At 42.7% G+C, this 14,733-nt stretch overlaps 1 protein-coding gene across 4 annotated transcripts in view; it reads right to left on the bottom strand.

Moving 5' to 3' along the window:
• The window catches only part of PDZRN4 (PDZ domain containing ring finger 4), a 255,132-nt gene that overhangs the window by 34,413 nt on the left and 205,986 nt on the right, over positions 1-14,733 (bottom strand). For all 4 annotated transcript variants that reach the window (XM_059816841.1, XM_059816842.1, XM_059816843.1 and 1 more), the window contains 2 exons: positions 9,502-9,755; positions 7,823-7,925 (listed from right to left, as the gene is read on the bottom strand). In XM_059816841.1, the coding sequence (XP_059672824.1) occupies positions 7,823-7,925; positions 9,502-9,755 (357 nt within the window). The remainder of the gene's footprint in view (positions 1-7,822; positions 7,926-9,501; positions 9,756-14,733) is intronic.

Here is a 14,733-nt window from a genome sequence, read left to right as displayed (position 1 = left end):
CATATTTATTATTGTCTATGTGTCAATTATGCTGACTTAAATCCCCAGGCGTTTTAAAAATAAAAATGCCAGTGAAATACATAATCTTGTGCTGCAGTATGCCAAATGCATGCTAAAAGTCTTCTTCTAATTATTATACAGTGTTATTCAAAGAATTACAGCAAAAAATATTCCAGTGCCACTTCTCCATTTTAACTGAGACCTTTTCCATTTTTAGGCCGTAGTGACAGTCAGCTGGATCACAGGCCAGGTGTTAGCAGTTCAGAACTCCTTTTGAGTTAAAAGGAAAAAATCTTGAGGAAGGGTTTTGGAAGCCCCGATCACTGTAGTGTTTTCTCAGGTCCAACTGAAATGACTCTAATAATCTATTTACTTGTCCAGGAGAATTCCTCACAAGCTTTTCAATTAACAGCTTAAAATACAGTCCATTTTTTTCTCTGGATTTGTATGATACGATAGGTAGGAATGGAAAAAGAAAAACCACCCCAAGACCCCACAAACCAGAAAGACTCTCCTAAGCAACCAAGACCACAGATCACAGGCACACACAGAGCTGTTGACTTCCTTCATGATAATTCCTAACAGCAGATGCTATATAATATTAAGAATTGCCACAAAAAATGAGAATAATGGTGTCAGTAAAGTGTCTCTACACCATGGGGCATCCACGATTCAGCCATAACTGCTAGGCATTTACGAACTGATGGTCAGAAAATAAATGTAACACGGTAAGTCCCAGTTTATCTAAGCCCTCTCTGAGCTGTCAGATCAGTCCCTCCACCACAACAGCAGCTGCATAAGGTAAGGCATGTGGTGAGAAGTATCTGCTTTTCCAAGGGAAATCTACACCACACTTACCAGCACGCCTTTTCACATTCCCCTTACCACACCAGCCAGGTCTGACGGCAATGGAAAGACACAACCTTGTCCACCATTTCAGCTCTTCTACACTGCAACACCCACGTCTTTATTAGGATCCTTATTTCTTGAAGCCTTCTCTTTTAAATTACATCCGGTAGTTGCTGAATTCAAAAATTGCCTTTTATTTGCCAAAGGCTCTTTTTTGATTTATCCCAAGTTTTAGGAAGCTCAGGAACAAAAGAACTCAATCGCAGTAGGAAATAAGGAAGAAACAAGCACAACCCGACAGCAAGTCACAGAGGTATCACAGTGTTCTGCCCCTTCACATCACTGTCATGCTGAACATGGCTGGAACTTGGCTTGAGTGATCCCTGCCAAAACAAGGTTTCTCTCTCTCTCTCACCCCTTTATACTATTAAATAAAAAACATGACTTAATAGCTGTGCAGAGAAATTCCATGCTACATGTAAGGAATTTCTAGAAAACTTTTGTCTAAGAAATGTTTTCCATTTTGATAGTTACACATCCGTCTTCCGGCTTAGCTTCGTTGTACAGAAACACTCATCAGGTAACAAAACAAAAGAGCCTGACTGCAGCGATCAGAAGCGCTGGCAGTGTGTGCACAGAAGCTGTTTCCATAAAAGCTGTTTATTCAGGTGTTAGCAATTGAAGCAGGAGCTCCAATTGCTTTGCCACAAGTGCCTGTAATGCTTGCACAGGCGTGTTTGCAGGCTATCACAGCTCTGAAGGGAGCTGTTACAGGCTATCAGCTCAGTAATCCTCATGTTAAAAAGGCCCTAAATATGTATTTACAAGATAGACAGATCTGTTTGGTTTACTGGTTAAATAATCCATGTGTTGAAAAGGCCTTAAATATGAATTCACAGGGCAGGCAGGTCTCTTTTGGCCTATTACAGCAGTGGTGGGCCTTTCAGAAAGTCACTGGAGACCACATTTTAGTGACCCATGAGGGCCTCAACCCACAAATACTTATGTGTTCGAGTAACTTCATTCAGATAAACAGCCTCACTCAGGCTGCTAATTTGAACAAGATTACTCCTTCTTTTGTTCTAAGGAAAAAATACCAATAAAATAAACCACTTAGAAAGCATTATGTCACAGAAACAGGAAATCTGAATTTGAGCGTGAAATACCTTCCCTCATCACGATGGGATGAGTGTTACTGGAAGAATAAACCAGTATGTTACCTCTGTATTGCATCTGCTGCAATGCTCAGATACAGTAAGAGAAATTAAGAGAACAGAATAAAATTCTCCCCTATGGGAGTTTTAAGTGTTCAGTGAGAAGAGGTCTAAACAAAACCTTACTTGTGGCCAATTCCCAAAGTTTTCTAGCTTTTCTCTCTTCAAGGCCCAGTTTTAGTCGTTTGTGAAAAAAGCTGACAGCATCTGATCCAGAAATGCTCAGGTCAATAGGAAACCTTAGCAATTTCAGTGGGTTTGGATCGAGCCAGTGGTAAACTTAAAGGACCAATCTACATTTACAGTTAACAGATTTATGAGTGCAAATACTTATCAAAACATTTAAATGAACGGCTGTGCATACCCATAAATTAGCACTTACATTCAACATGCATACACACACACACACATTTATTTCCTTATTCTGACTGAAAATCTGTCCCTTGGGTCTAGAAAGCAGAACATGAACTTAAGAGTATTCATTTTTGCCCTGAGTATTAACCAACGCTCAGAGCACTATGGGTTGCTGCGCTTAGGAGGAGATACTGATGATGGAGTAAAGCAACTTTCATATGAATCTTCTAATTTCCAGAAGTCCTATTTTCTAGAGCATAGGAGGAATCAAAACAGCAGGTGTGTAGTTTCTACCTCACGCTCCAAGTTTCACAGAGGCATCAGACGGGAAAAATCTCACATGGCTTCTCAAAATACTATGCTCTTTTGTGGCTGCTGTTTCCTGCAGGACCTCTGATCCTTTCATTGTCTGGACACAAAGAGCTTCATAAAAACTGACCACAGAAAGATTTCACCTGCACATGCCTCATGTGGTTGTCTGTTGATTTAGTGACAAGCACTAACTTCCTGAGCAAAAAGTAAAATAAAGAAGCTCAGTGGTTTCTAAGTGAAGAGTGTCAGAGTACTTCGTAATTTCATATAGGGTCAACTCAACCCTTAGCAACTTCTCCCATGTACTGGTCTTAATACTGCCCCAATCTGTCAGCACGAGCATTTACATGCATTAAAACTGGAGTCATCAGACACAAGCAGGCTAACACAATGGCTGCCTTTCTGCCTTTCTCACTCTGAAATGCTAATCCTGGCATGGTGGACTGCTGATGTGGTTCTACATGCTCCTGCAAGCTATGTCATTGTATTGAAGCAATCACTTGTGCCTTTGCCTAAAAATGAGAACAATCAGAGATGGAAAATCTTTTAGGCAATTATGCTGGTCTCCTTCGCACATCCACATCAACTAACACCCAACCTCCCTCCAAAGAAACCCCTTCAATTCTGAGAGCAAACTTCAACCTACTCTTCTTCATATATGCAACAACAACAGTTACCTCGACCCATTGCTATTCCTTCTCAAGGATATCTACTTTTGCTGTTTGTAAGAAGCATTCAGCTAGAAATAAGAATCTTTTCCTATCTATCTCAGATAGACGAGATTTTTTTAAAAGCTGTAGTTCCCCAGAGATACTGGCTCTCACAGCAGAAACCAATCCTTCCCTTTTTGCTGTTGCTCAAAAGCTACTTCAGTACGTAGATGGTACGAAGGTCTCTGCCCTTGGATAAGGACCTGTTGACTAAACAACACCACCTGCTTGTGCCTGTTTTTAACATCTTATTTTCTTCCGTCCCTCTTACTGAAAGGTAGTTGTCTCAGACTGAATATGTAGGACCAGACATCAGTGATGCTTTCTTTTGTCCAGCTTTGTCTTCACAACATTCTTTGGGGTTTTTTAATGTATTTTTTCACTGTTGCACCATTTAAGTGACTTTGTCCCCTTAATTTCTGTATTACTGCCAACATTCCAAACCAAATATATGATGTTTCTATCTCAAGACTAGTAGGTTCAGAAACGTTATTAAAGAAGTGCACGTCCATTAGCTTATTTACTCTCTAGCACCAGTATCTTCTGTTTTTCTTACAAGGACAAATTTTACAGCCATGTTTAACACAGATTTACTGGGGGCTGTGATGCTTTTAGTCCTTTCACCTCATTGGTACCAGAGTGTGACGTATACACTACCATCACATAATGTAATTCCAGCAGCACAACAGCCACTCACATCCAGACTGGGTGGGTTTGTCCTGAATATCTTTGTCTCTCTTTCAGTGATACTGACTGCAAGTCCAATTGAGCATTTACAAATTGGTCCATTCCTGCTTTATCTTAAAAGTCCTCATGGGTATCTTGCTATGCCAGAATTGTAAATCTTTTGATCTCTTTCTGCCAACACTGACTGATGCTGGCTCTGACCCCTGTCTCAATATCTACGAACAATTCGGATTCCTTTTAGGACAAGTTTTGCAGCAGCAACATAAGGATGCTCAAGTTGGCTATCAGCAATCCCCCAGCTTTGTCATCTTCCCAGCCATTTGTTTAAAGTATGGTACTGTATGGAGCCTAATGAGCCTCCCAGGGAGTTCATCCTTCCAAGACAATTGGCTCATACTTGAGTTTATTGCGCTGTGACAATCTAATCACAACCCACTGGGTTTTCCTAGCTTACAAATGGAGTAGAAGAGTCTGGTAAGTGTCTAATCCTAGCAAATCCACTAGCAAGTATAAGTCCATATCCCCAGTGCCAGCTATCATGTGTGATCCTCCTGTTTGTTTCTTATGGTGGTAACTCAGGTACTTAAATGCCAGCACATATCTGTAAGCAAGTTCCAAGCTGATCAAAGCTTTCCAGGACATTTCCTTTCTTGGAAAACATTCTTGTTTACAGCACCTCAGTTGCTAGCCATCTTATTTCCTTTCTTCCTAATTTGGCTGAGTATTTTGCATTTGTGTCTCAGAACTGATGCATTCTTCACTTACTTCATTTCTAGGAAATAATGAGGTGTTGCTCTAGTTCTTTTTCTGCTCACTATCTTGTTTCAATCCCTTTCTGAAATCTCAGGTTTGGCTTTAAATCCATTTAAAAATTCCTAAGTTTGCCATGGAGAACTATGAGCCACGTATCTGTATCCTTTTAGTACAATAGGAATGCTAATGTGCAGTTTGGAAACTGGAAAATACTCCTGACACCAGGTAGGTTTTCTGCTGTGTGTGATTAGCTAAAGTTCACACCAGAAAGTTGTTACAAAGAAAAAAAAAAGATGAAATCAGGGAGCACTGATACAATCCTCCTTCTACAGAAAGCGCAGTAATAACAATAAACCTCTTTCCTCTAAGCACAGGAGAAATCAAATGGTGGGAGATAGAGAATGCTCTGTGCTTCTTCCACCCAAGTCTGCACCCTGCAGAGCAGCATGAGCAGAGCTTCTGCACCCTCTCTTCTTGCTGCTTTCACCCTTAGATGGTGGATGGACAATGCTGATTTTAGAGGTTGCTGTCTTCCCAAGTGCTTGAGCATTTTTTCCTTCCCTGATGCTGCTGCCACAAACAGCAGCTTGTGGAGCTATGCTGGAAATTAGATCAGGCAGCTGGGCTAGGTTAAAAACAACCATTCTAAAAATCTATTTTTAAAAAATATTGGATTACTTCTCAAATCTGTTTCACAAAAAGAAACGTTGGCATAACTGAGGGTCCAGAAAACATCAGGGAAAGTGGGACTGAGTGGCCACAACAGGGTATACCTAAGCCCATACTGCTGTAGAGACCTTGACAGCATTTGACCATAGCCGCTGCTCCACTCACTGCCCTGCTGCTTCTCCCCTGGACTGGCAACAGCAGTTAGTAAATCCCTTTTGACTCTGTCCTTTATGAGACTTTTTTTTGGATGGAGATATGTATCATGTCTGGAGACAATGCTCTCAATTTTTCCAGCTACCTAGTTACGGTAAGGGAGCTTAATAACGTCTTACAAGGACCTGAAATATCAGGTAATACAACCAATGAGTAACCTAGATCATAAAATTACCATATGGGCTTCAATTTTGGGAATGTATTTCATGTTTAGAGCTCTGTTAGTTAAAGGCTCCGAAATGTTCTTGTTTCTCCTTCAAAACTTTCATATTTAGTAGAAAGCATTCTTCTCAAAGGAAGCTAGACAGTTCTTTCCCTATTTAAATTTCACGTGAAACACTTCATTTCAGTCACTCAGTGAATTTGCCTTGGGCAACTGAATCACAGCTGACAGCAAATTAATGACTATGATGGTGTGATTAGTAGAGATTACAGGCAACTGAGAACCTGCCCAAGTATTTGCTGTTGTTACAATACTTACGCCAGCTATTATTAGCGATTAATAATGGTGATAAAGAGGACTTGGTTCCAGCAGGTAGACTCTTTAAAAACTGTTAGTATTTTAATATGTCACTGATATTCTGATTAAATGGCGAAAATTATTTTTATCTAACCTTTTTTTAAAATATTCTTTCTAGATGCGTACATTAGTAATTTATTTAAATATTACTAGAAAAATAGTTTCTGTTACATTTAAGGAAGAAGCAACGTAAACAAACACACTTGACAGGGAAATTTAATACTATATTACACCGGGGGAGTCAAAACAGAACTTAAGCTCTGAGACTCTTGTGCTGTGAGATATCACACCAAAACCCAACTGGGAAGAAATAATGATTTCACTAATCCCTAGCAACGATTTTTTGAGGACTTCAAATAAAAGTTTGCTTGTTCTGATTGAGATTCACTAAGTAGATGCTATTTGATTTTTCTGCTTCCTGGGGGAAGAACTTCAGATTCCCCAGGCTGCTAGAAGAACAGAACAATGGGCTGAACTTGCAATAGAGCATTTGAGCTGCTAAAGACACGATGAAAGTGAACACACTGCATATTTACCAAAGCTTTTCCCATTCATTTCATTTCCAAATGTCAACCAGTTTTATGAAACCTTTAAAAAGGTTTCTTAAGGTACAGCAAACAGGAAGATAGGATATTTTTATTCTTGTATTAAAGATACTTAATTATTTATAATCACTCTTACTTAAAATACAGTAACTTGAACTTATGCAAAGACTCAGCACTGTTTAATAATAAAAAGAACCATCTGCTTCTTATGACTGTCCCTACAAATATTTTGTTACTGGATGATAGCGGAAAACATGAAAAGCTAATGACTAGCTGACAAGAAGACTATTTAGATATTGAAATGAAAATCTAATGAAGAGCAACATCGCCAATCACATGTTATCATTTTGGGAAGCCTCACATAATGATTTTTCCAGTCACTCAGAAACACATCCACTCTTGTCACTGGAGAGTACAATGTATTAACAGCAAAGGGAGATTTGTGGTACAGAGCACAATTTCTTATAATTGCGATACTTACAATGTCAAATATCAAAGAGCAAGTAGTAGAAATTATATTAATTTTCAAAATTGTAGCCTGATCTTACAAACACTCAAGTACACACCCAAGTATCTGGAAGACTGACCCCTAAGGCATGAGATACAAGGACAATTAATTCTTAAAAATAAGGGGGGAAAAAGCAATTAAGCTTCCAGTTACCATTTTTAATTTTGGAAAGGCTTGCAAAAGCTTTTGCAAAAGCAAAACATCTGAGTTACAGCCTCCGCTGCACAAAGAGGGAACATATTTAATAAGCCTCCTGGACTTGTATGTAGCCACCCATGGCAGAATTCTGCTTTTACATGTCACGTGTGTAGCCTAACTCCAGTAAAGCCTGTGACATTACACAGGTATAAAATAAAATAGTCTTTGGTGCTGATTTTTTTAAGAAGTACTCCCACTCTTTATTTTTCTCAGAGGGGCCTGCTATCAGCTCTGCAAATACCATATCTGTAATAACAGAAAGAGAGGCTGCAGTGTGTCAGTGATCTTACCTCATACTCAAAGTCCTCTGCTCTATCTGCATCAGCAGGCAGGCTGGAAAGATACTCATTACCTTCATAAAATTCATGCTCCACTGGGTGAAGAGAATGGCAGCTATGTGGAACAAAGCAGTACAACAACAGTAAATGAGACAATAGTTTTTTTTTAAATTAAAAAGTGATAACCCCCTCCCACTTCTCTGTAGTTTTCTCATGTCTGGAATGCTACTCTGAATGGCCTGACAGCCTGAAAGGAACTGTACCAAGAAGTAGCACAGGCCGTTTTCTTTTCAAAAGCTCATACTCCGGCTGAGTTAATTTTGCTGGGTTCATCTTTTGTCAGATTTACACAGGGTGATTTCTTAAATGGGTCTGTTTGGGGCCAAACTACTTAATTGTGACAATTTGAGATTCCTTATGCTCATAAAGTTACCTAACTCGAGATTCACATGCTGCGTCATGGCTGTGGGCAACTCACTAATTATCTGGTTATAAAGTCTTGAACGTCCACAATCTACAACCCATACCAGGCTCACAAATTGTTCAAGAACTTGCATAAAGCAACTTGCATTATCCTCTGCTGTTAAAGTGATAACAGGGTGGTGAAATGCATTTGAGTAACTGCACACTTAAAAATGTCAGTAAACTGCACTCTTAAATGGGCTTGGAGCACAAACAATGAGGTCTTTACAATGTGCACTTAGGTACAGCCTTAGACCCAAGACTGGATCCCAACCATGCAGCATCCAGTGCGGATCTATCTTAGCAGCAATAGGAAATATTCCCCATGCTGAGCATGTGGGAACTTCAATCACAGTAGCACGCAGTTCAGTAATACCCAGTAACAACTCAAAAATACACACATATCATGTTCCTAGCTGTGCAGCAGTCAGTGGTAGGCTCAATCCAGCATTTGGGTGGCAAGTTCTCTCTGAGATAGTCATCTACCCAGCTTACCCAGAACTTCTAAAAATGGAGCTACATCAAAGTCATAAGTGTTGTGTTCTCTATTAGCATCAATTCATAGAGATGCATGGCATGCCGGAAAGTCAGTGGAAAATCTCTAAGGTTATCATAGTTTTGCTGGCTACAGGCAGAAGGCAAGGGTCAGCCACTAGATGATGTTACTCATGAGGTGGAGTCCAAAGAGGAAGAAGCCTACACCCTGTTTTTGTATAAGCAGCACCTGCTGGTGTTTGCATTCAATTCTGTTTCAAAGAATTCAGCTGAGGGATAATTTAATTCATATCATTTGCCATATGACAGGTAAAATTGTACTTTTGATCTCTGTATTTTTGGGATTGTTTTGCTTTTGATAAGGGGGCCTTTAAATTAAATAATTTTTTCCTTGATTTTTTGGTAAGAAATTTGGAAGAACAGAAACCAACAAAACAGGTCTTTCTAGGTTTGAAGAAGCCTTTTTGTTACTTGGAACACAGAAGTGTTTTTCTTTTTGACTAGGGCTTAGCTTTGGATGAACAAACACATGAACACAAAGTAAACATGCCCAAGATTCCTTCCTGTAGGAGAGTTTAGGAAAGCCATCACGGAACCCTGAATGGGACAGTGGTTATCAGTGATGTTTGTAATTTGTTTAAAGTGTTCCTGAGACTTTTTCAAGAGAAGGCTACAAGCCTACAACTGTAATGCCTCAATCCCACAGGTAAAAAGCAGGAGAACATAAGCCATACCTGTCTGAAAGTAAAAAAGGGCAGATATCAGGAACTGGTGGTGTGGAAGGCCTTAGTTTGGCCAGAGCCATAATGTGCTCAAAAGTGATGTCAGTCTGAGTGCTGGCATCCACAAGCCGAACATCCTGAGAGCTACCATGAGCTTTGCTAATTGGGGCTCGTCGTAAAACCTGAACTACAATTGGCTCCTTGGCATTGCGAAAAGCTTCCACCGCTTCTTCGTGAGTGGCCTTGGAGAGGTCCTTCCCATTGACCTAGAGAAAACCGAAAAATATACCAAAGATTACTCACAAGAGAAAAGGCAGTATAAAAATATGGGTGTAAAATACAGAGGGATTAATTATTTGTGTAGTACATCAAGCCACATGCTGACATTGAGTGGACCTTATTTTGGTATCCATCCAAGAGGAAAGATAAGGCTGTGAGGAGAAATAAATTCTTCAATTTTTGCTAGAAATTAGAAATGATTTGAACTGTTCCATAACTGTCCCAATGAAATCTGAACATAGCAAAGAAACGACAGCATTTAAAAAGGACATATAAAATTATTTCTCTCATACTATTTTATTCGCCTCATAAAATACAAATGAAAAAGGAGGAGTGCCTTTAATTTTTAATTTCAGCGTTTTCTGTGGCATGCAACTGTTTTACAGGATTTCTGGCACAGCATTGTTATTAATGCAGATGTCAATAAACACGTCTCTGATGTCTAAAAAGAAACAAGGCCAATTTTCAATGTTTTGTCACTTATCTGCTGTGGCCATTATACAATCATTAAGACCAAAGATAGGAAGATTTGACTAACACAGTCAGCTTCTGCTCTTTTAAGGAAAGAGAAATCCAAATCAAGCAAACTGAAGAAACAATTTTCTACAAACAGACAAATAATAAACCAGAGAAAATTATGCTGCAAATGCAGCGTAGCTTGGCAAAACTAAAAGACTATGGCAATGTTTCTCTCTGCTACAGGCAAAGCAGCAAATTCCTCCCAGTCCAGATGAAGCCTTCTGGTATTAAAAAAAGGTAAATGCAAGGCTGGGTGATACTGAATTCATACAAATTCAGGTATTCAGGGCAAAACTTGCCAAGTATCAGCCCACTACAAAATGCGAGGGCTAATTTGTCAATGGCAGTCAGTAGCTAAGCCCTTGGACCCAGGGGCTGTGCAACATGCTTACACAGCAAATACATTACGCTGTTTCCAGAGCAATGGGACTGCTGTTGACTGCTGCACAGGACCTAACTGTTGTGAGCTACTGTGGAGGGAGATAGATTGGTGGAGCCTCACCCTACCGTCCCCGAGGCAGAGGCAGCAGATGGAGGCTCCATGAGAAACTGAGGACCCCTTACCCTCTTGCTGCCGGGCAGGAGGGGACCAAGGAGGCGAAGGGGAATGGAAGCAGGTCCCTGCCCTGGGCAGCAGGCGAATCCCCTCCTGGCCTCCCTCACCTTCCCAGCTGCCCCTACACAACAGATATGGGGCTCTGGAACTTGAGGGCCAGGATAATGAGGATATAGACACAAGTCCATCCAGGGGTTTGCCTAGGGTGAGTCAGTCTGCCCCATGCATTACGACTTCCTCTACTAGGACAAAAAGGAGGGTAATTGTCGTAGGCGATTCCCTTCTGAGGGGAATGGAAGGCCCAATATCCGACCAGACCCAACTCACAGGGAAGTCTGCTGCCTCCATGGGGCCCGGGTGAGAGAGGTCACTAGGGAACTCCTGGTCTGGTACGGCCCAGCGATTACTACGCGCTGTTGGTTATGCAGGTTGGCAGGGATGAGGTTGCGCAAAGAAGTCTAAAAGCGATTGAAAGGGACTTCAGAGCGCTGGGGTGACTGGTTGAAGGATCAGGAGCACAGGTAGTGTTTTCCTCAATCCCTTCAGTGGCAGGGAGGAACACTGAAAGGAACAGGAAGGTGAACCTGGTTAACACGTGACTCAGAGGCTGGTGCCTTCAGCGGAATTTTGTTTTTTTAACCATGGGACAGTTTACACGGCACCGGGCGTGCTGGCAGCAGACGGAGTTCAACTATCCCCAAGGGGGAAAAGGATTCTCGCTCATGAGTTGTCGAGCCTCATCAAGAAGGCTTTAAACTAGATTTGAAGGGGGAAGGGGATGAAACCAGGCTACCTAGCGATGAGCCTAGGGGTGGCATGCCAATGTTGGGGGGGTGAAATCGATAGCCCAGCTCAAGTGCATCTACTCCAATGCACGCAGCATGGGCAGCAAACAGGAGGAGCTGGAAGCCATTGTGCAGCGGGACAGCTATGATGTAGTCGCCATCGCAGAAATATGGTGGGACAACTCGCATGACTGGAGTGCTGCAATGGATGGCTATAAGCTCTTCAGGAGGGATAGGCAAGGAAGGAGAGGCAGTGGGGTGGCTCTGTATGTTAGGGAGTGTTTTGATTGTATAGAGCTCAACGATTGTGATGACAAGGTTGAGTGCTTATGGGTAAGGATGAGGGGGAAGGCAAACAAGGCAGATATCCTGCTGGATGTCTGTTATAGACCACCCAAACAGGATGAAGAGGTGGAGAAAGCATTCTACAAGCGACTGGCAGAAGTCTCACAATTGCAAGCCCTTGTTCTTGTGGGGGACTTCAACTGACCGGACGTCTGCCTGGAAGTATAACACAGCTGAGAGGAAACAGTCCTGGAGGTTCCTGGAGTGTGTGGAAGATAACTTCCTGACACAGCTGGTAAGCGAGCCTACCAGGGGAGGTGCCCTGCCTGACCTACTGTTTACAAACAGAGAAGGAGTGGTGGGAGAAGTGATGGTCGGAGGCCGTCTTGGGCTTAGCGACCATGAAATGATTGAATTCTCAATTCTTGGTGAAGTAAGGAGGGGGTCAGCAAAATCACTACGATGGACTTCCAGAGGGCAGACTTCAGCTTGTTCAGGACGTCGGTTGAGAGGTCCCTTGGGAGACGGCCCTGAAGGGCAAAGGGGTCCAGGAAGGCTGGACCTTCTTCAAGAAGGAAATCTTAAAGGCGCAGGAGCAGGCACTCCCCATGTGCCACAAGAGCCGGCGGGGAAGAAGACTGGCCTGGCTGAACAGGGAGCTCTTGCTCGGACTCAGGAAAAAAAGGAGAGTTTATCACCTTTGGAAGGAGGGGCAGGCAACTGAAGAAGAGTACAAAGATCTTGTTAGGTCATGCAGAGAGAGAATTAGAAAGGGAAAAGCCCAGCTAGAGCTCAATCTGGCCACGGTCGTAAGGGATAACAAAAAATGTTTTTACAAATATATTAACAACAAAAAGAGAGCCAAGGAGAATCTCCATCCTTTACTGGATGCGGCGGGGAACATTGTCACCAAGGATGAGGAAAAGGCTGAGGTACTTAATGCCTTCTTTGCCTCAGCCTTTAACAGCCAGACCAGGTATCCTCAGGGTATTCAGCTCCCTGAGCTGGAAGACAAGGATGGAGAGCAAAATAAGCTCCCCATGATCCAGGAGGAAGCAGTTAATGACCTGCTATGCCACCTGGACACTCACAAGTCTATGGGGCCTGATGGCATCCACCCAAGGGTGCTGAGGGAGCTGGCAGAGGAGCTTGCCAAGCCACTGTCCTTCATTTATCAACAGTCCTGGTTAACAGGGGAGGTCCCAGATGACTGGAGGCTGGCCAACGTGACGCCCGTCTACAAGAAGGGCCGGAAGGAGGATCCAGGGAACTACAGGCCTGTCAGCCTGACCTTGGTACCGGGGAAGATTATGGAGAGGGTCATCTTGAGGACACTCACAGGGCATGTGCAGGAAAACCAAGGGATCAGGCCCAGCCAGCACGGGTTCATGAAAGGCAGGTCCTGCTTGACCAACCTGATCTCCTTCTATGACCAGGTGACCCGCCCAGTGGCTGAGGGAAAGGCTGTGGATGTTGTCTACCTGGACTTTAATAAAGCCTTCGACACTGTCTCCCACAGTATTCTCCTGGAGAAACTGGTGGCTCATAGCTTAGAAAGGTGTACTCTTTGCTGTGTAAAAAACTGGCTGGACAGCCGAGCCCAGAGAGTTGTGGTGAATGGAGTCAAATCCAGCTGGCGGGCAGTCACAAGTGGTGTTCCCCAGGGCGCAGTATCGGGGACGGTGTTATTCAGTATCAACAGCATCCTGGCCTGTATCAGAAACAGTGTGGCCATCGGGAGTAGGGAAGTGATCGTGCCCCTGTATTTGGCACTGGTGAGGCTGCACCTCCAATACTGTGTTCAGTTTTGGGCCCCTCACTACAAGAAGGACATTGAGGTGCTGGAGCGTGTCCAGAGAAGGGTGACGAAGCTGGTGAGGGGTCTGGAGCACAAGTCTTATGAGGAGCGGCTGAGGGATCTGGGGTTGTTCAGCCTGGAGAAGAGGAGGCTGAGGGGAGACCTCATCGCTCTCTACAATTACCTGAAAGGGGGTGGCAGAGAGGTGGGTGTTGGTCTCTTCTCCCAAGTGACGAGTGATAGGACAAAAGGAAATGGCCTCAAGTTGCACCAGGGGAGGTTTAGACTGGATATTAGGAAAAATTTCTTTACTGAGAGAGTGGTGAGGCATTGGAATAAACTGCCCAGGGAAGTGGTGGAGTCACGATCCTTGGAGGTGTTCAAGGAAAGTGTGGACGAGGCATTGTGGGACATGGTTTAGTGGGCATGGTGGTGTTGGGTTGATGGTTGGACTTGATGATCTTACAGGTCTTTTCCAACCTTAATGATTCTGTGATTCTGTGATCCTGTGCCAGGGTAGAAAGGCAGGGTTTTCTAGTAATAAATGTGAATATCTAAGGGTACCAAAGCCTGATTAAAATTTATATCCCCGGGAAAATCTCTACACTGGTAGGAAATCAGAAACAGGATTCTACTGCAATTTAATGTCCAAACTACCTTTGTTGTACAGACAGTGAAGTCATAAAACTTCTGCTTAATGAACTAAGTCTAATCCCTCCCCAGAAATGGGACAGACCTCATAACTGACTTTTCCCCAGTGCCTGCAAATACTGGTTGAAAACAAACTTGCTTTGCCACATCACTCTTTCATTCAAGAAATTCTTGGAACTTTGTCAAAAAAGGAAAAACACGCAAAGAAGAACAACACTAGCAAACACAAAAGAGCTGTTCAGCAGCCTTCAGTAACATTTTTAAGCCTGCCAGGAGAAGCATTTGCAATTAAAAATGTCATATTTGAGGCAACATGTGTAACCATAGTCCTGTCTATTCATGTGGATGGTTACGATATAGCTGACCATTAA

This window comes from Gavia stellata, chromosome 4 (assembly GCF_030936135.1).
Source record: "Gavia stellata isolate bGavSte3 chromosome 4, bGavSte3.hap2, whole genome shotgun sequence".
In the NCBI taxonomy this organism is placed as follows: Eukaryota; Metazoa; Chordata; class Aves; order Gaviiformes; family Gaviidae; genus Gavia; species Gavia stellata.
This window is presented reverse-complemented; position numbering and strand designations above follow the sequence as displayed.